The sequence below is a fragment of the Centrocercus urophasianus genome, unplaced genomic scaffold (genome assembly GCF_019232065.1).
Source record: "Centrocercus urophasianus isolate 14NV4802_14NV808 unplaced genomic scaffold, USGS_Curo_1.0 seq_14, whole genome shotgun sequence".
Classification (NCBI taxonomy): Eukaryota; Metazoa; Chordata; class Aves; order Galliformes; family Phasianidae; genus Centrocercus; species Centrocercus urophasianus.
Window position 1 is genome coordinate 47225770 of NW_024884586.1, and position 22360 is coordinate 47248129.

The 22360-nt window shown below is 45.6% G+C and overlaps 1 protein-coding gene across 1 annotated transcript in view; it reads right to left on the reverse strand.

The window, feature by feature from the left end:
- Nucleotides 1-3923: 3923 nt before the first annotated feature.
- The window catches only part of PRKCH (protein kinase C eta), a 106838-nt gene continuing 88401 nt past the window's right edge, over nucleotides 3924-22360 (reverse strand). The window contains exons 12-14 of the mRNA XM_042814505.1: nucleotides 22083-22271; nucleotides 6252-6395; nucleotides 3924-4929 (exon numbers count right to left, since the gene is read on the reverse strand). Coding sequence (XP_042670439.1) covers nucleotides 4783-4929; nucleotides 6252-6395; nucleotides 22083-22271 — 480 coding nt within the window. The 3' untranslated portion in view covers nucleotides 3924-4782. The remainder of the gene's footprint in view (nucleotides 4930-6251; nucleotides 6396-22082; nucleotides 22272-22360) is intronic.

Genomic DNA, 22360 nt, shown 5'->3' on the forward strand with positions numbered 1-22360 from the left:
CTCGGCTTCATCAACAGAGGACTTCCAGTTGGCGATGGCCTAGGGGCGATCCTGAGCACTGTGCAATGAGTGGGGATGGATGAACAGAAGGCAGAAGTGACATTCTTGTGAAGGACTGATGCAGGAAGTCAGCAATGCTGCTCGACGAGCTGCTACGCACAGCAACGATACAAGTCATCAACGCCTTCCCCAGCCTTCCTCTTCACCTTCCTCACTCCCATGTTGCTAAATGGGTTTGGAGACAGCGAGGCAAGGAACCACACAGTGGTGACCATACAGAAAGAATAGGACGAGGCAGAAAAATATGTAAAACCCATCATGTCTTCTGTTCTTGAGGTTTTATCACTCATCTTTTGGTATCTGGCATTTCTCTCCAAGATCCAATGCCTGGGTTCTCGTCAATTCACAGACTCCAGCTTTCATCTAAAAAAAATGTGATTACAAGACATTCCACCTATTGATGTGGAGAACTGCAAGTCAGAATCTGAAATATTCATAATCCAGATGTTAAAAAAATGAAAAGATTTTGACATTTATTATTTTGGAAAGCTCTTGACTTCTGAATGAGCTGTGATTTTTAGAAGACCTGACTCATCATTTCTGAATGCTGGGGTTTGGCAGCCTTGTATCTATTTAGTAATACAAAGCCTTACTTGCAGCTTCCAATAAGAAACCTAATGGCATGATAAGACAGATTTTTATCTCATTCAAGTCATTTCCAAATATCAGGAAATTTACTTAACAGCAAGAGCTGTAAAAGCTGTGAAATGATTCCCTGGGGAGGAGCAGAAATCTCACGACTGCACACTGCTGAACGAACCAACAGCTCTCTTCTTTCTGGCCAGGATGGAGCTGATGACCCCAGACACATTTTCCCCTTCACTTCTCTTGGCTCTGGCTAACCAAGTCCTCATACTGCAGGCACTGAAGCCTATCTCCTATCCAGCCGGGGAAACAGCAACGTCTGCAGAAGGAACACTCAGCTTCAAGCAAAAATACCATTGGCAAACCATTTCACAGAATCACTGAGGTTGGAAAAGACCTCTAAGACCTAGTCCAGCCATCAACCCACCCCCACCATGCCCACTAACCACGTCCCTCAGTGCCACATCACCAGAGATCCTGAACACCTCCAGGGACGGTGATTCCACCACTCCCTCTGCAACTGTGCCACGCATTAGCCCTCTTTCTGAGAAGAAATATTTCCTAATATCCAACCTGAACCTCTCCTGGTGCAACTTAATGCCATTAACTCTCATTTAGGACTTCACAAAGAGAAAGGAACTTCTGAGAATGTACACAAAACATCTTTATCCAGCACTTAGAATTGAATTTTTTTACATTAAAATCCCTTAGGCACTTGGAGTATAGTGAGATTTTTTCCCCACTGCCTATCAAGTAGTGGTATTAAAAATGATGGCTTTGGCAGCACAGCCAGTATGAGTAGATGCAAGATGACTTTAATCTATTCATTCTATACCATCTGCTTCTTACCCTCAACTTTCAAAGGCCTCGAATGAGATGTAGGCCATTGACTTTTATAGCTAAATTTCATCAACCTCTTTGAAAATGAAAGGATTGCGCAGAAGACAAATTTTGAGACATCAAAGGGACCTTCCCTTTTCATGCAAGCACTAAAAGCAGTGCAATGGGAACTAATTACAATTTGCTCCATTGCCAGTTTTCACACTGGAGCAAATACAAGCATTTTATGCTTTAAACCTTGCAACCTGTGTCTGCCAGCTTACACTCCTGAAGCCAGAACCAAATTAATAGGCTAAAACCATCTTGCATTCACTCAGGCAAGCAATGAAGCCAGAAGAGCTGGCAGGCTAGCTCATGGAAAAGCTCTTTTTTCCCCCTTCCTTGTTTTAAAAATCAACATTTTTTTACATATTCAACAGCAGTGTAAACATTAATTCAGCTTTTCCGAAAGCAGCTCTATCACACAGATACTTTTAAATGAGCTGATCTTCATCTGTGCTGCTGACAGAGTTTGGAGGGAGCGCGGTTGAAATGGCAGCTACTCGTAAAAGTACAGCAGAGCTCACGGATCTCGGCCAAATGTGGCTGACTCAAGATCTGCTGACTCGAGCGGCTGAAGTCATCACATAAACAGGCAGGCAATGGAAGGGAAAAGCCACCCCGAATAGTGAAGCAAGATCCAGGTGAAATTGTGAAAATCAAAGGCATTATAGCAGAACATGAGACTTCTAGTCCCAACATGCTGTCCAGTGAGGTTACGGGTAGGGTGGAGTGACCCTGACGGCACTGGAAATCAATGAGAAGTGAAGCTGGGGAAGAACTTCCCTTTGATATTTCATCCCTGCCCCATCGAGTCAAAAACCTCTAGGCCAGAGCAGGCACTGGCTGGCCAGGGCGGGAGCTCTTCCTGCTCTGCAGGATGGCCTCAGATGCCATTTTACATCTTCCAGTGACCTACAAGCCTCAAGCTCGTGTGAATTTACACTTCACACAAATCACAATGGCACACCTACAGAAGCGTCCTAGTTTCCATTCCCCAAGCTTTCAGGATGGATTGGTTGGGATGGGATGTGTTATTCCAGCACAGTTCTCCAAAGGTGTATCCTCCACATGCTTTGTGCCATCTGTAGTATAAGCAGAGCTGCTTGGACTCTGTGGTTGTGGAGACAGGATCAAATGTTTTGATGCTGAAGACAATGTCAGCACCTCCAAGAGGAATCAGTCCAGGAGGTTTCCTGAGCCCCAAGGAAAGCACAACCAAAGAAAACCTGGGATGTCACCAACATGTTGGCAAGACCACCAGTCCCTTACTGTTCTCCTGCACTGATCTCCAAGGGAAGATGGCTCATTCATAATCCTCAGCAGAGAGTGAATCAAAAAATTGTCACAAAATTCGTAAAAGGCTGCATCAAAAGCTTTGCTGCTCCCAGTCTCAGTGGTCACATTTGCTGCAACTGCCCCTGGGAAGCCAGCAATGCTGCAGTTAGTAACGCTGGGGCCACTTAGGGTCACATCTGCACCAAACACTATGCTTAACACACATGCCAGTGAGATGCCACAGTGACCCCTTCACACAAATGCATTCATTCCTGTACCACTTCTTCCTATACGAGAAAGCAACTCAAGCTAGCTTGCAAATCTGGCTCTTGGATTAGTTTTCTGGATATCCACTCTTCTTTCTTTCACACCCATCTGTCCTTCCTCCTCTCTTGCCCCGCTTTGATGAAGCCAGCTACCTACAGATCAGCAAGGGCCTGAGAGCCTGGCGGGATGCAATACAGCCAGAGTATGTCCACGGAAGCAAGGAGACCAGAGGATGAAGCCATGTTCAGATTATAGAGAAAATACAGGAAATAAGGAGGGAGGTGTGGTACAATACACAAACACAAAGGCAAAAAAAGTCCAAAGGTAACAAAACCTATGCTGCATCTGCCAAACAGTTCAGTGGGTGGTTTAGGGGTAGAAGTAAAAGGTAAAAGTAAGGAAAAGTAAACACCCTCTCAACAATAAGTTTGAAATCCTTCTTCTCCTGTAATTCATCAGCCCAAAAAGAGGTTATAATACTGACGTAACAGCTTCAAGCCTAGCACAGAATGCAAAGTTGTACCACGGAGCTATAGGAAAATCATTCAACTTTCAGAGGAGCAGGGAAATCACAGAAATATCTCAGTCTGACTTCTGTCTGGTTTTCACAAACAGCACTAAAAACCTGCCTCCATCTGCCTGGCAGAGGCTTGAGGATGCAATTGCAAAGAAGCGCCCCTGTGAATAACAAGCCCTTAAATCTAAGCCAGACCAAGTCACCCTTTTCTCAGATAAGGCTTGTCATTCTCTTGGGAGAAAGTCATTCTTTCACTTTACTTACTGGTCAGCAACTTTGAGGGATTTCTCAGCTTCACAGCTCCCATCACAATAATGCTACAAATTAGCAATACCACTTCGGATCAACATTTTAATGAGGCACTAAACCCACAAAAGGGGCTCTGTATAGCATAATTAAATAGAACGGGCCTAAATAAACAGTAAGGTTTTACTGGTTACATTATAGTTGAAAACAGCTGGGAGGCAAAGAATGGAGCATTGAAGATGCATGATGTAAAAAGGCATTTCACAGAATGCAACACTGAAACTTTTCATATCGCACAAACGGTAAAACACAACGAGCACATGACTTCCCTTTGATTTGGAAGAATCTGTGTGGGCACAGGGCACTTGTTTTTTTTCCTTCTGCCAGTTAGCACAATGAAATATTTCACTTGCAAACCCAAACAGCGGCAAAGAGAGTCATTTGTCCTTTGGAAAGAAATAAATACTTCAGAAACAGGTAAAGTCAGCAGGAATATCTGGTTCAATCAGGCCATGAGATGCTGGATCATGGCTCTCAAACGCTGGACAGTGCTGGACTCCACAAAACAGCCTTGCAAACAATCAGAATTCTTACAAATCTGTTTGGCTCAGAGCTGCAAGACACTTGTTTCGTGCTCATGTCAACTCCTCGAATTCGCTGCAAGCGACGACATTCAGGCTGAGCCAAATAGCTCAGCATCCAATTCTCCGTCTGCAGCAGCTATTTACAATATCACATTTGTTCCACCCTGTCAATATTTGATCCAAGAGCTGAATAAATCCCACAAACACAGGAAGGTTTCGATTTCACATTAAGGTAACGTCGACGGTGGTGCTTCTGCATCATGTAAAGTCAGTGCACTGTTACTCTTTGAGAATGAAATTTCTGGTAAACCTGGTTTTCATTTCATCCCCCCCAGTCCTCTAAGCAGCCCTTTCTCAGAATCGTAGCTATTGCTGCAGTTCTGGGCTTGTGAATGAAAAGTTTCTAAATTCATCCTGGTTTATCATTGGAAGAATTCCTTCTTCAATGGGAGTCAGAATGGGCTCCTCTTTTATAAAATCGGGATCAAAGTTGCTCACGTCATCTTTGGATTTCTGTCAAATGGAGAAGACAAAGGGAAGAGATGTCACAAGTATGCATCATCAGCTTGATACTCGCTTTGCATCTTCAGTCCAGACTTTAGTGCAATGAACCATTACCTCAACAAAGCTTACAGAGATTTTTCTGGGTCTGTACTGGGAGCAGCTGAGTGCCCCTTAGAGCCTCTTACAGCGTAAAGCCTTTTAGAGTCTTTGCAGGCTTTTGACAGGCAAACCTCTCGCTGATTTAACTGATACTGCTGCTGAAGGGTTGCCTGCCTTGATGCAAAAGGACAGGGCACATAAATCAGTCCCTTTCCTCCAGTGTTAGCACAGATCAAGGCATTCAAAATGGTCCATCAGCAGTGTTCCCAATTAGCTGACTCCACACAGTTCTTCCTCATCTGCAGTGTCTCAACTGGGCTTGCTGGGGGGTACACCCCTCTACATGCAGTCATTAAACTTACATGATAATGAATTATGAGGTAGCAGCAAGACAGATGGCTTGACTCCAGGTGTTGGACTTCTAGCTTCACCAAAGTGGGACTGTTTACAGTGTACACACACAAATTGGGTTCGTGACACATTTTCACAAGGCATGTGTTTTCCTTGAATCCAGAACAAGATGTTTTATCAATTCCTAAGCCTAATGTTTCCATATTTGGCCCAGATCGTGGATGCACTAAGGAGGATCCCTTCGTCTTTGATTAACATTAAAAACCAATCAAGTGGCTGATCCTGTACCGCTGCAGTTCCCCAGGATGCTTTATCCTGCATGCACTGAGCTCTGTGGAACAGGACCAAGCTGCCCACTGCCGTTAAGAATTAGCAGTGTGACCCAGCATGAGATACAGCCAGCCTAGCCAAAAACTTCAAAGGCACTGAAGCCATAGAGAGTACCCTGGAAAGTCTCTCCATAGGGAAGATGAGAACATTACAGAACATCATTTTGGACATGTGGCACCACTGGCAAAATGGGCAGCACTGGTAGTGGAGCAGGTAGAATGAGGATTATTTACCCTGTTTTACATGTGGGCAAGGCAAAGGGTAGCTAGGTGCCTGACCTGCAGCACAAACCTGCCTCTTTTGGCACTGAGCTGACTTTGAAAATCCAGCATGGAGAGGAAAAGCAATCTGGACAACGTCATTTGTCCAACCAGCAGCCAAGCCAAGACCAGAGACCTCACCTCCTGCCTCCCAGACCAGAGCTTTCAAGTCAAGGCTGCATTTCCTCCTCCGCCTTCTGGATGTCACACCAATGAACCTGCTTAAAAACCCCAGAAGAGACAAAACAAAACCAGGCCCCTTTCTTTCCCCCACCCCTCCTTCCCACATACAATTCGGGGTCTGAATGGTGGCTCCATCTGGCGCTGGTTCAGCAGCTCCCAGTCCAGCTCTTTGAAGTAGGGGTGCCGCAGGATCGCGCTCTCACCACCCAGTGCTGTGCTGCCCAGCCGCATGCTGGGGTTCTTCGTCATGAACTGCAAAACAAAAAGGGCTGTTTGTTTCCTCCTGCCCGGCAGGGCCAAGGGAGAAAGACCTATTAGCGGTGGCACAAAAGCTTGTCCTCAGCTTTCCTGTTGAACCCAGTTGCTGGCCAGACTTCTCAATTTCATTGTACTGGAACTGCATGCAAGGAACTTGACTCATTCTCTAGAGGAAGAAATCTGGGTGTATTTCTCCCTGGTCTCTTATTATTTCAGTCAAAACCTTGGTAACCACAACAAGAAAAGAAAGTTGAAGTGCATCACTTGTAACGTTGTAGATGTTACACAGTGTCTGGGGTGTTATTTATTTCTGTATTAATTTCTGAGGAATACAAGCTCTCACTCAATGCTGTTCACCCACCAGCCAGGCTTTGGATGAGAGCCTGTCCTGAGCTGTGTCTTTTTCCTAAGCCTCAGCCCGCTGAAGTGCAGCCAGAAGCCTACGCTTTCCTTCCTGTCATCTTAGGAAACAGAAAAAAAAACAGAGAGGCATTGGCTTTCAGAGTTCCCAAAACTTTGAGCAGATGAATACTTACAGGTGACTGTCTCCTCCTCTCAGTGGTGAAACTCCAGAAGAGGGCTTCCTTTTGTAATACACTTTACTACCAGCAAAAAGAAATCTGAAACTTCAGCCAAAGCGCCCTGATTTGCCCAAGGAGCAAAAGGAAAGCCATAGACCGTGCACACAGTGTGAGAGGGCATTGATGGCTGCCCTTGTTAGGTCCCAACAAGAATGATGAAGTGTGAGTGCTTCAGATATTTCTTAAGGGGAAGGGAAATATTGGGGGAGGAGAAGAATCCTTTCCCAAGGCAGGAAAAGAGCTAGTGTGCTTGTTAACTTAGGATTATAGTTCTTAAAAACTCAGTAACACACAATCTTTTCCTTCCCCTCAACTACTTCTAATTCGTAGGAGAAACCAGGTTATGTTTAAGCTGGGAAAATAGCTGCTTTTATTTGCCTATTGAAACAGCAACATAAAGCAAGCCCCACTCTGGTGGAGGTGTCCAGACGATTTCCTCGAAGATGAAAGAGCATTATGTTTAGCAAATAGCTGAACCAGCCAAACCAGACAATCGGTCACTGTTTCGGGAATGACCAAGTCTGCTGCATCTGGGCTGTGAGGAAATGAAAAGAAGGGGAGATGCAGCAAGAAGCCAACTTGTTTCTGACTGCAGGAGCTTTTCAGCAGGGACAAACTCTGCTAGGTCGAGAGGATAAAAAGTCTGATCATTCCATGCCTACAGAGATGACAGAGAGAAGAAAGAAGACTGCCAGAGTACTCCCCAGGGCTCTGTCTGAGGGGGCCTTCAGAGCCAAAGATGAGGGGATATCTGCAGCTCAGAGACCTCACAGGACCCCAGAATCTGATAAGTTGGCACAAAATCCCAGCTCCAATGTGACCTCTCCCCATCCTGACACCTCTCAGGACAGGTACTGCCACTGCATTTCCTATGGCAGAGCTGTTTTCCACCATCCCACCCCAAACCATCAATACAAGCACTGCTGAGAGCATCTAGGTTGCAAGAGCCATCACCAGCACAGGAGCAAACCAGCATGGCTCTCCCCAGCTGGGGTGTCCACATGCTGTCCTTGGATTCTTCACTCATGCAGTTTTTTCAAGGCCAAGCCAAAGGAACAGTACAACTTCTATTTTTCCCTGACCCTTTCAACACATTTTTGTCCCTTCCTACCAACAGAAACCAAACACAATTTGCTTCCCACGGGACTCTGGCCCAAAATTTCTGTGTAATTCTGATCTCCAGACAACATTTTGGTTTCCAAACCAGAAATAGGTTCAACCAAAATCTCTCAAGAGACTTGGTTCAAACAAGCCTTTTCAAGTCTTTAACTAAACTTCTCTGGTTTGCAAAACATGCCAGAAATCTCCTGATAAGCCCATATTTCTCTAGAAATTCCCTGCCCAGATCTTTGTCCCCACAGATGGATATCTGCACCTCACTAGCTCTGATTTGCATTGCTGGAACATCTAGAAAGCTCAAACAAGATCAGAGCTTGCTGGTTCTGGGAGTGGTAATGACTGAAAGAGTCCAAAAGAAGAGTCAAAGAGGAGACAGAGAGCTGGGAATAAGGCCCTTATCCCCTGGCTCCTGACCTACCACTGGCACCATTGTGCCAGGAAGCTTTTGCTAACCGTGTGTAAGGAAAAATCATGTAAGACTTCATCTCTGGAAAGTTAACATATTTTTCTTAGGTTCCCATTCGTGCTCAACCGTAAGAGACCAAAACCTAAACCAGACTGCTCATTCCCAGACCAGTTCAGGGCCCTGGGATATGAAAGTGTGTTTACATTCCTATTTGCTTGCTTTGTTCAAAATGATGCCAAAATTGCACCAAGCAAAGGCATCCGATGCAACAAGCAGAGAGCCAATGTAAATGAATTCCTTACTGCTTAAAACACCCCTTTTGTTAGGATAAGGATTAGCCAAGTGCCATTCCTTGAGGTGGGCTGTTTTGGGCTCTGAAAAAAAAACAAAAACAAGAGTCAAAACAAAGACTGTTTAGAGCTGACCAGCTAGCTCTAGTTTGTGTGCTCAACCCGTGTATTGAGAAACCTCAGCTGGTCAGGCAACTCTAGGCTCCATCTGCTCATGTCTGCTGCACAGAGAAGGCAGGAGGTGAGTGAACACTTCAAACTCACCCACTGCTGGAACACGTTCTCCTCACTGGCTGCTGAGAGTGATGATGAGCTGCTGCAGAAACTCTCTGAATTAATCCTCACCACAAAAGCAGTAAGCTGATGGATGGGATACACAATCAAGCAGCACAATCCCTAGCCACCAGGCACATGCTCAGTGCTGCTGCCTCTCTTCATCTGTAAAAGCAAGGTGCTAGAGTGACCCACCAGCACCCGAAAGATTTTGGCAAGGTTTTTAAACTCCCAATAGCTTCTCTCTCAGATAATGCAACCCTCTGAAGTGAGCTAATGGAGTGTACGTATATCATGCACTCTATAATGAGTATCAATGCAGCACGAAGAGGCTTCTCCTTCATGGGAGTCAACCTCTAACAATCTGCTTCAACAAAAGGGTGGGATACGATTTCAAAGGATGACCTCTTACTGTTAACCTCCAACCCTGATAAACGTACTGTACACTGTACTGAGATCTCTTGACTGCATCTGTGCATGGGAACTGGCACTGCGAATGTTGCCTCCACAAGTCAGGACGTGAAACACACTCCTGTCTCCAGGTAGCCACAGCTCCCTGTCAGATCACTCAGCCTGTGAATGTGCTTGTATGTCCACATCCAGCTGCTGTGACAAAAAAACAGAGAACAGCCATTGCTGCTCTTCCCTTGCATGAAATGTCCTGGTGAAGTTTGGAAGCAGCAGGCCTGCCTCAGCAGCCTGGTGAAGGTTGGGCTGTCTTATCCAGGAAGCGACTCCAGTCCTTACCAGACAATCAAGCTGAAAATCAGATGTGCAAACCGTGATTCCAAAGCAAGAGCACTGCTTTTGCACCTGCTGTCTTGTATAAGAGATATAAATTAATATATGGTATTATTGAAGTCAGTTTCCACAAGAACATACAGCTAACACACTCAAAGCCTACCTGAATTCACCAGAAATTACTGCACTGACAAAAAACTGGATGATGCACTTGGCATTATGCGGGAGGTCAGAAAGAAAGAAGAATATAATGACCTCCCAAGGCTTAAAGTCCACAAACTCTTCTCTCTCTGTACCTGAGGCAGCACTGACATTTCTCTGCTGCAATAGGGCAGTATCTGAAAGCCTGTCTCAAAATGGTTCTGGTATCTGATGGCATTTAGAGCACAGCAAACAAAGAACTAGGGGTTTCTGAGGAGCTTAATGACAAGCTCAGCTTTCATCTCTGAAATAAGTACCTGGAGCCTGTACTCACAGCTCTGACCATATAAGCAGCACCTTTGAAGCAATCAGCAGAATGACAGGTAGTGCTGGGTGCTCAGAGCACAGATGCTGCCCTCTACACAAGGGCAGGCTGTGCAGGGGAAAGCTTTTTGGAAGTGCAGATCACCTTTACTGCATTCAGAAACAGTCAGGCTCTGGGGCTGGAAAAAGCCTTACAGAGTGTTGGCTGCTCCTGGCATCCACAGGAAGGCCAGGGTCAGTCTCCTGCTTTACAGCTAGGCTCGGGTTGGGTAGTCCTAAGTTTCCTTCCAAGTACAATTCTCCAGTGTTTTTGCAGGTGGGGAAAGATGTTCTGCAGAAAGTTTTCCATGGCAAAATGTAATCTCCCAGTGTTTATTATCTCTAATTTTGCATGATTACCCAAAATCCATAATGAATGTCACCCTCTGGTATGCTAAGTCCAATGAAGAAACACAGAAAAGTCCAACAGCAACACCAACAAAACAAACTAGCAACGTTCCTTAGCAAAAAGAAACACGTCATCACCGAAAATCAGAAGGCCTCCCAGCAAAATCAATAGTAGGTCAACCAACTTGAACTTGGCCACCAGGCCTTGGCTATGATCACATCCAGCCACGGGGAGTGCAAAGGGGACCCCTGGGCTGGGTCCCTAAGGGCAGACTGGAGCAGGGCTCTCGCTGACCTCAGCCAACCCCTCAGTAACAGTGCAGCCAAATCCAGCAGCAGGAAAGAGCCAAAAACATGACTTCATGAAGCCATTTGAAAAACATTTACTGAAAGAAAATGCAGCAAGTCACGACAAGAAGTGAAGAGGTGGAGATCAGCCCCTGTGTGTGAAGTTACAAGGAAAAAATGCAGAAGCAGCAGCGCCAAGCAGTGGGAAAAATCTGCGTCAGCCCTGGGAGCTCAGCCCACGGCAGGTGAGGGATGCGGTGGGGCACAGGGCCCCACATTGCTGGGACCATGCTGGGAAGGGTTGCAGTCCCCCAGCTGCAGGACAGGGCTGTACTGTGCTTCACCACACTGCCCACGTGCTGTGCTGCAGCTCCCGTCTCAAGAGGCAGCAGCGTGTGTAAATGAGTGCAATGGTTGGAGGTCTGTGAGGGGATGTCTGTACAAGGCAGATGTTTGTAGGTGCTCATTTCCTAGTTTACAGGTTCCCCCTCTCAATAGTGACATTCTGATAGGTTTCTGGGTAATTCATTTGCGTGCTATTTGCATCAGGATAATTCATGCTGTGAGTAATATTACGGCGAATAGATTCCATGAAGTTCCATCATGTTCTAGGAAAGCAGCAACAAACCCAGACTCCTCCACGGAAGAAACGCTCCAGGAATACAATCATTCCTTTCACACTGTCAGCCATCTGGAAGAGGAGTCCATTGTTATTTCTTGTGTTGAAGAACATCTTGGATGTGCCAGCTCCCCCCAGCACTCTGTTGCACTTGGCAGAGTGCATTCACCTTGAAAGAGAAAGCACTGCCCCCAAGCAACACATCTGTTAAATGTAAGCCCACAATATTCCCCATCTTGCAGACTGGCAGGACAGAACCAGAGGAACTCCTGCTTTGCTTTGCTGAGCCCAGGGCAGCCTGCCATGGGTATGAGAGCAGATCTTCAGCCCCACCTCCTCACCACAACTACTTCCATTTGCCTCAAAATCTTCTTTACAGAACTACAGAATCGCAGAACCACAGAAAGGCTTGGGTTGGAAGGGATCATGAAGATCATCTAGTTCCAATCCCCTGATGCAGGCAGGGTTGCCAGCTACTACATCAGGCAGCAGCCCAGGGCCTCATCCGTGGCCTTGGGCCCCTCCAGGGATGGGGCACCCACAGCTCTGGGCAGCAGTGCCAGTGCCTCACTGCCCTCAGACTGAAAAACTTCCCCAATATCTAACCTAAAACTCCCCTCTTTTGGTTCAAAACCACCACTCCTCATCCTATCACTATCCACCTGTGTAAAAGTAGATTTTTAGTTGATTTCTTCAGGATTGTGCATATGCAATCATCAATCCCAAGCTGTTAGAAGCGAGAGAGATTTGCCAGTTCATGGCATTAACTCTTCCTGCCTGCTGGTGCTCCTCGTGTTGCTATCCAAGCGCAGACCAGCAGCAGAGAAGGTTAAGGCCCCACAGTCTCCCCTCCAGTAATGAGGGACAGCGGGGAGATTGTGAGATACTGAACATGCTCGTGTTCATTAGGACTCATATGCTGAACTAACAGGGAAGAAATTAACTCGAAAGGAAATAAGATTTCTCAAAGATCCATTTGATCTCAGACAAAAGGGAATCGTTACATAAATAGAGCAATTACTCTAATTAAGGCTTCTCTCCATGAATCTCCTGACGGAAGGCTGCAGTTGCTGGAAACAGTTTGGTTGTCCATTATGTAAGGCAAACAGGCCTGCAGTCTGAGGTTTCACTACCCCTCATCCACCTCTAACAAAGAGAAGAAAGATGGCTCTATGGCTCCAGTTGTCAAAGTCTGTATTATTTTTAACGACTGGAAGTCAAAAGGCTTTAGTATAGCAGGGAGACTTTTTTATTTCTTCTTTTATTCTTAAATGAAACGCTGCTCTTTTGAGCCAGCTTTGCATTTTGCTCTCTTGGGCAAGGCTCCTACCGCCCTCCATTGCTGTCATACCACAGTCTGGTCCCACTGACCACTCTCGAGTGCTGCCTCAATTTTACACCAAGGATTTGCTCTGACAGCAGCCACTAATGGCCATGCAACATTTCAGCTTCCCCCCCTGCACACAGCAGGATCGATTGCTAAAAGCCATGACTTGCACCACTGCAATCCACTGCAAGCTGGGATACATGTGCATGTGGCACCATGACCCCATCCTGGGGTCCTGGTGACAGAACTGTGAGCAGGTGAAATCCTCCAGTGCTAAACAGGTCTGGTGAGCACAGTGCCAGGCTGCAGCACAAGACTGCCCTGAGAGCATTTTAAAGGGGAAATGAAGGAAGAGATAAAGACAGAATGAGAAGTCTCAGTTATTTCCCTCTCCAGATAAAAAAGGAATGGGAAGGGAGGTAAAAATCAATTGTCAGCCTTGCCCCTAAATGAACTAAGGCAGACAGCACCTCACATATGGGACGGACGCACCTGGCTCCACATTTCCTGGAGGTTCAACTTTGCTCACTATCATTAAGTGAGACTAGGGCCAAAAATAATCATGCTTGAATAGTTACACACTTCGTTGCTGTGTTGAAATCTGCCTCCCTGCCTCCTCCCACCCTATTTAACTCATCCACACTAATGCAGAATGAAAAGGCCACAAACATTAGATGCAGGAGCTTTATACTGGGCTCTGATGATAGCTAGTGATTTTAGACACTCCTGACTTTGGTACTCATCTAATAAATAATACAGAGAAATTAACTTTAGTCATCAGATTATTTAACACAGGTTTGAGTCAAGATGTCACTCTATCAACCTGTGTTTTGAGAACGAATGGGCACAGCCCAGCTCCCACAGCCCAGCTCCCACACGGGTCACTCGCCACATGGGCTGCTTGGAGCTTCGATATCAAGCTGCTGTTGTTAAAGTGCCCCAGTTGGATTACGGATACACCATGGGGATACGCAGGTCAATGACTAAATCAATACATCAATCAGGGTAACACAAACGTGCAGAGGGAATGAGCAGCGTGCTCATTAACGGACAGGGGCACGATCCCACTCTCCTTTTAACCAGCTCTAAGATCTCCCTAGGGTTCCACGGGAAAACAATTAATCCTTTTCTGATAGTCTTGTCAAGAGGAGCCGGGAATTTATTACACAACCCTGGGTGGCCTATTTACATAGGGTCAAGTACAAAGGGGACTGAAGTGCCCTAGACAAACCTGTAAAGGCCAATTAGGAAGAAAAAAAAAAAAAAAAAATCACAGGAAAATACTTCAAAGGAGCACTTTCATGGTGGTTATATTTCAATTCTTTTAATTTCAAAGTTCCTGAAAAGACACAGTGGGTCAGAAAGGTCAACGCTGGGAGGACGAGTGGACAGAAAGACCTACAGCCCTGAACAACTGGGACAATTGGAGATTTACGGCCCCGAGGGGAGCGCTGAGACCCCCCAGTTGGATGCACTGGCTCTCCATGGGCAGAGATGGCCCCAGCCGCCAGGAAGTGGTTATTGCCATGTCCAGGTGGCAGCCGGGTTCTCAAGGGAGCTCTCGTCCCTTCCCCAAGATTACCTTATAATGAACTCCACCAAAACACTCTTGAGGGTCTATAATCACTGTGTTTATCTGTGGCAGAGCTGAGCAGTCAGCCCAGGCCACAACTTTTAGGCTTGGCCACAGAAATTGCCTCTTCCTATGCACCGAGAGCAAGCAGAAAAAAAGAAAAAGTGGAAAATTGGCACAATGAATGCCGCTTCACTTTTTTTTTTTTCCTTTCTAAATCTCTGGCAGGAAAGAGAAGGATGAATCATAATTGCCACAACAATAGGCAGGGTTAGGAGCTTTTGTTGTGGAGCAAATCAGAGCCTGCATGCTGTGGGCTTAAATAAGAAGCCAATTTCAGCCTATTGAGAAAGGAAAGGTAAAAGATCTGATGACAACTTCAAGATGAATTTGGCATTGGCAGGCTATACGAGGATGGCATTAGCTTTCCTTCACAGTGAATTATTCAGAAGCATGAGGCTATTACTGCAGGGAAGAGGAACACATCGGAAAGGAGTGTGATCAATCAACAGAAGAGATTAAGATCACTGGGGAATGCTGATTGCTTTTTAAGAATTACATGGCAAAGGGACAGGACATTATAGTAATGGAGATGCCAGCTCAGGCAAAAGAAGTAAGACTCGGCTCTGTCACTTAACCACACCGCATGTTTATTGCATAAATGGTTCAGACAAGAGGCCGTTTAAAGCTGCAGAATTCCTTCTTGCTTGGGAAACAACCGGCTCCAGGGTCCTGCTTTTCCTGCAGAGGCTCCAGAGCCAACCAGGAAATGCAAGATGAAAGCATTTTAGAAAACAAAACAAAGAAAAAATGTTTACACAGATCCGGCATAGAGTTTCAGAGAGATTCAAATATCTGCCCGAGTGTGACAGCCAAAGCTTAATCAAACTGTGAAAGGGATTTATGGAGCCGGCCAGCTCTGAAGGGATGCCAAGGAGAATAATTTATTGGAATATTTGAAGGCATTTTTAATATCTGCCTCTGTTAGCTGTCTCCTTGGCTCTGAGGATAAAGCAGTGAGCCCATCTCACTCCCTCTTTGATTTCAGTGGGTCCACCACTGTGTTGTTCCTTTTCCTTTTAATCTTTGTTTAAAAAACACTCCCAGCATCTGGTTCATTCAAAACCAGGTTCATTCTGACTATTCCAGCACTGCATGTGGAACAGATTATGTGCATTTTTCTGTCTGTTTGAAAGAGCCTAGCTCAGATCTGCAGGATGCAAGTGCAAAGAGGAGCCAAACTGACTGCCCAGGGCTGAGGGAAAAGGTGAGGCAGAAAGGCAGTGGGAAGCACATAAGTATGGTGCTTGGATGTGCCAGGCCAGCTACAGTAAAGGTGCTCTGAGTCATGCATTGTTTACTGCAGCATGCAGGGAGGATTAAGGCATCTACCGTGGTGTCTGAGCTGATGACAGTTCCTACTAGTTCTGACTTCCCAGCATCCAAGTGTGCTGGACTGCAAGCAAGCACAGCGAATGAAGAGAAGACCATCTCCTAAGAACAGTTCAGAAGACCTCATCCTCTGTATTGATGTTCAGGGAGCAGCTGTGGAGAGCAGGCAGCTTGGAGCATGCACATCTCTTCACTCAGATGTCTAAAAACCAGCTCTTTCTTTCCACTCTTCTGTCACTGCAGGCTGTTTGCTTAGATTATGTTAAAATCTGCCTCTAAGACTTCCTGCTGCAAGAACCCTGGCCTCTCCCTTCTCTCCACACTAATGACATTTTCAAGTTACTTACAGGCTTGGGGCCAGTCTGGTTCAGCAAGTGCTCACCAACCAGAAAACCTTCCTGAAAACAAGCTAAAGCACACACAAAAGGGACGCTCACCAAGACTTTGGGTGCTCATAATGTTATCCCCTCACCATGCAGTTCACTCCTCCTGTACCTCAGCTCAGTCCTCACTTTGCTTTCTGCTGCCATGCTCGTGTGGAGTGCCCTGGGGGTATTTGTTTTGCTTCTCCCCAGTCTTTCCTGTCAGCCTGTTACAGTAAGCTCTTGTAGCACAGCCCAGCTCTCCAAGGGCTCTGCTGGAGCAGTTATCCTGCCTTCAGCCAGACTGACCTGCCCTGTGCCCTGGGCATCTGGGTTAACTGAAGCTCCTAAGAATTACTTTACAACAGCGGGAGATTATTATCCTCAATCTGCACTCTCCACGGACTCGTGGATTTAACTCTTACACATACAAAAATAATAGTAAATAACATTTATATCTCATTCGGAGTCACCACTTACAACTGTACTGAAACAAAGACAAACACTGCTCATTTTCATTGGAAGAAGGGAAAGGAATACAGAACATTTAGCTTTTCCTTGCCCTGCGCTACTTGCAGATTTAGGGAAGAATAAAACTGAAATGTACCCACACTTTTTCTACTGTTATTTAACATCTTTCTATATATGAATATAAAAAAAACCCCAACCATCACAAAGCACTTCTACAATTGACTACCCATGTTCCCTAAGTCAACCTCTTGTTTTAAGGCAGAATTTGGCCCCATTTCCAGCAATATGCATGCTTCACCCTCCCCAGCTGGAGAGAACTTGCCTCTGGAGCCACACAAAAACGATTGCACACCTGCCACCAGCACTACATTGTGGGAAATTCTCCTATGGCCTTGCCTGCTCTGACATTAAGTGACAGTGGGACCGAAGGCAGCCTTGTATTCACTTCTCTGGGCACCAAAGGAATAACAAACTCCTACAGAAAGTTTTGAGTGGCTTTTTTAACTAGCAAGATGAACATTGGCCGAGTGGTTGAGAAAGGGCCCCAATACTTCTTTCCCACTGAAAATTAAGTGACTTGGTGCCATCTGCACTGCAACATTCCTGAGCGGCTTTTTTGCTCTCCAGAAAAAGCTGTGTGTGCTGCCTCCTAGGAGAGAGGGCTGAGTTACACTGCCAATGAGCTCGTGGCATTGAATACTGCTCTAAGTACTAGCTGCACAAGCAAGCTAAAAGAGCTAAGGAACTCACAGAAATCGTTGAGTTTCTTGTCTTCGGTCTGTCATGGGCTCACAGAAATGGAACAAGAGGCTTTTCCTTTTAGATCAGGCTTCAAGGCTGTCTGGAAGCCATGGGGTTGGATTTAAAGTGTGGCACAATCATAGAATCACAGAATCATCAGGGTTGGAAAAGACATCCTCCAAGTCTGACCCAGCCCAACCCCACCATGCCCTCTGCTCACATCCCTCAGTGCCACATCTCCGTGGTTCTGGAACACCTCCAGGGAGGGTGACCCCACCATTCCCTGGGCAGCCGTGCCACTGCACCACCACTCTTGCTGAGAAGAAATGTTTCCTAACATTCAACCACTTCCCCTCCTGCTGCTCCCACACAATCTCGCTCCTGGCTGCTGATGAAATCCAGGCACAAAATCCTAAGTCCCTTGTGCTCCAAAAGCCAAAAATGTATGCATAACAGTTCGGCTCAGAGCTGGACCTGGCTTCAGCTGACCCACAGAGCATCATTATCTCCACATCTGAGCTTGAAGCACTAATTCACAGATGGTACAGCCCCTTGATGTTAACTTAGCAACAGAAAGGGAATTTGAAGCTAGAGTAAAGCCTAAGGGAGCGAGGGGTGGGTGTTCACACCTCAGTAGTGTCAGAGTTCACAGAATGCCACAAGAGCCAGAGGGGGGAACTGAACTCAATGGCCCAAAGCAGCAGAGACTGCACTAAACCAGAGCACTTCCCTTTTGACTCAGCATCACTTCCAGGCTATTATTCTCTAGAAAAACAGATGAACTTCAGTTTTGCTTTTGCATCCTTTTCACTGTATTGCTGGTGTCGTGTCTTCCCCGAGACATGGATCAGGTTTGCTTCCTCAACTGAAGTCACTGATCCTTCCATCTCTCCCAATCCTTACAGTAATGCTCATTGTGCTAATCCTCCTGCATCAGTGCTACCTGAGCCAGACTACCAAAACCACAGACTCTGCATCTTCCTCTTCTCTTGCCTGATGTTTATTTTTCACAAGAAAATCACTCAGGGGAATCACTCTTTTTGCTTAACTCTGGTGGTGCTTTCTCCAAAGCACCAGCTGGAGGGCAAACAAGCATCAGTCTGACTTGGGTCCCCAAGAACAAGTCCCCCAGCCACGTGCCCGAGCCTCACTTTAAGAAGCAATATTTCAGCTAGACCAGAAGCACTTCAGAGCTGACATTATGACTGGAGGTTGGTACACAAATGCTAAGAGACAACCTCAGCTTCACTGAACCCAGCTATGACAGGTTAGAAACTCAGGGTGCAAAAGGCAGAGCACTGTTAACACTTCCCCAGGGAGATACTGCTTTCTAACCTGTGCTGTCACTTGGATTGGAGAGCAAAAACATCAAGTCGCAAATCCTCATCCAAATTTCCAAACCTTTTGGCCAATCACTGCTACCTCAGAGGATTTGTCCGCAGAGTAACTCAATAGACTTTGTCCTCCTCTCCTCATCTGACACCAAAGAAAATCCCTGCAGCTTTCCCTGTGAATTTATTTCCCATTACCCACTTTTGGGCTCCAGTTCTCACTGGAAGGTCCCTTCCTTCCCCCACCCAAACAAGCCTGCCTGTTATAAACACAGCGTGACTGCACTGCATTTGAAAAAGTCATACGTGAAGCAAGTGAAACACGCAGCCAAAATATCACTCTGCTTATGGGAAACAAGAGGGTTGTATTTCATTTTGCAATTCACTCAGCTTAATCCCCAAGCCTCCAGCTGCCTGGAAAGCCACTTTCTTTGCTCCAGCACTTCTTGCTAGTAACAATTCACAAATTCAAAACGTCAATGTGCTGTAAGAAAGCAAATCCCAGCTGCACTTTCACCGTAAAAGACACGGTCCAGCAGTCTCTGCTCCCTGCCTGCTCACAAAGTTTCTCTTTCACAGCCTCTTCGTCATCAAACACTGGTGATTACTTCACTGATAGCAGAGTATGTGAAAGAGTTTCTTTTACAGGCACAGATCGCATAGCAGTAGGGCCAGTGCTCCTCTGGCATACATTGTTGCTATGGGCAGAGATACGGAAAAATAGAATTTTTGAGGGAGAGGGCAAGAAAGGATTGTAATCAAAGCAAAACTTCTATTCAGACTGAGATAAAGTGGTCTAAATCCATTCAGTAGTAATTTTCCTTTTCTGCAGATCCTTCCTGCCCACAAGCAAATCCATGCCCCATTGGACTTGCTTGACCAAGAAGCAGAAAACCTCAGTTCATGTTCACTCTGCCTGATTTGAATCCATTACTCCCTAAATTTCCCAGTGACTCACTCCAGTCATGCAAGGTAATGTACACATATGGGGTTTGGGATTTCCCAGTTCCCTGCTCTGGGAGTACTGATTCCATCCAAATCCTGCTCATGTACACGTTTAGCTCTACCCTGCTTCCAGCACTTCAATGACAGTATCAAGGACAAAAAAAAAAACCCAACCCATTACAGATAAACAGATAAAGAAAACTTCTTTTAGAGCCCAAATCTTTCTGATTTGAATTCTAAGCATGGTCTCAGGGCACTGAGGCTGTTTTTGTTTTCCTTGGTACTGGTGTTCAAAAACACACCAGTAACACCCACTGCTCTAAATGAGGGCCTAAGAACATATTTGGTCATTATCAGGAAACTGCAAAGATGAACAGCATGCAATCTTCAGAAATCAGGTGGTTTCTGATGAGGGGAAATTGGTGACACACAATTATGGTAAATGAAAGCAAAACGAAATAACAGCATCCACGAAACAGGTCCTAAAACCTATTATCCTTGTTCATAATGAAGCTCTTCAAGAAAGCAGGCTGATCAAGTGCTTTCTAAACCTATATACACACATTTGTAGAGAACCTCTTAGTACCTACACCTAATCGCATCTTCCTGGCAGGGGAATTTGATTTTAGTTGCAGAGCTTTGTACCACTCAAGAGCTAAGTGAATTTTCACTTGTTCTGCTCAAGGTTATAGGCCAGAATTTTCAGTGAGGAGATAATCCAATTATTGAGGCTATTATGGCCTTAGCCTGCAACATAAGAGACCCTGGGTTTAATTCCCTGCTCTTCCATAGACCTCCCATGCCATGTAATTGCTTATTATCATTTCTGCCACCGCAGCAGTTTAGTGCTCTGATTTTCCTTACTTTTAATATCGTGGGTTAGAAAGCACTGCCACAGCTGTAAATCAGGCGGCTCTCATTCACTTTCTTTTGAGATAAACAACACAACAGTGATTAGAAGGTGCTCACATAGTAATGACAATGCTGTATCTACAAAAATAATATTAACATCAGAAGACTACAATAAGCAATTCTCCTTAAAGATTCTGGCTACCAGATTAAAGCCCTGACAAAATCAAACTCTCCTTTGAATGGTTCTTTAAACATTTAATTTCTCCATTTCTTTGAGTCAGCACTCCAAATGTTACTATAAAATGCCATCTTATCCAATTATTTCTTTGACCTTCTATTACCATTTAGTAGTACCAATCCTTGAATACAGCTGCGTTTGCAGTGCTTTGCAAGGAAAGGACATGCTCTGATCCTTCTCTTACACGAAGTGTGCTTAGAAATATGAAGAGATGTGATCATGGGCAAGAACAAGTCAGTAGCAGAATAGCCAAGTTAGGGCTCCTGACTTCTAGGTTAATGCCTTTGTCATTGATTCATGACAAAGGCAGGGATCTCCAGTACACTAGGCACTGTTTGTACATGCAGAGTCTGACATCTAAAAAATCTTCCTTCTCACATCACAGACAAATATGTGAGACACAGGATAAGAGAGGTCCTGGGAAAATTCATGTAACAATAACTAAGTATAGTCTGCAACTGCTCTCCTTGAACAGTTTGCTGTACAGACCCTCCCTTTTTTCCCCCAAACACAAAAATCAGAACCTTATGTACACAGGTAGGCAGTGGTCTCCAGGGGAAAGCTGATAGTACCAACAGTCAGAACAATGGATTATCAGGAAGTCTTCACTTCACTGACGCTTGAGTCACACGGAAATCACAATATCAGTGAATGGCTTGTGCTGGAATCGACCTTCAGGACCATCTAGTTCTAGTCTCTCACATGGACATGGACACCTTTCACCAGACCAGGCTGCTCAATGCCCCCATCCAACCTGGCCCTGAGCACTTTGAGAGATGGGGCAGACACAGCTTTGTTGGGTGCGCTGTGCCAGGGTCTCACCACCCTCACAGTGAAGAATTTCTTTCTCATATGTCATCTAAACCTACTTTTTTTAGTTTAAAACTGCTACTCCTTGTCCTACAGGTTCATACAGTCATACAGGTTCATACAGGTCATACAGTCACTGCTGGTAATACTGTATATACCTGCTACTTCTGTTCTGGAAGATAACCATACGTTGTAAATCATTAAGCCAGCAAGAGAATGCCCAGAAAGGCAGATAAGTACACACTCTGCTTGCCAAGTTGGCTGCTGGACTGTATAAAGGACATAACTATGAAAGCATACTGAAGTGTGGCAGGATATTCTTTTTTAGTTTATCTTTCAGCCCAAGATAAAAAAGGGCCAGGGTCAGGGAAACCGCGATTTCTGAGCGCCCATCCTCCAGATCTGTTTCTTTTGGCTAGGTTTAGTCTGAAGAAAGCCAGGACAGAATGAAGACAGCAAAGGGAACTCACCGCTTTGAGGATTGCCACTGCGTCCTGCTGGAGCCATGATGGATAGACAACTTCATCGTTCAGAATGGCCTCAAAGAGGTCGTCTTCATTCTCCGCCTCGAAGGGCGCGTGGCCACACAGCATCTCGTACAGCAGCACACCCATGGCCCACCAGTCAACATCGGGGCCATACAGCATCTCTTGTAGAATCTGGAAAGGGGATGAGAATGATATGTCACCCCTACAGGTTCCTAAACTGAGCCAGAGAGGAAAAGACATTTGGAAACATTGCAGAAGTT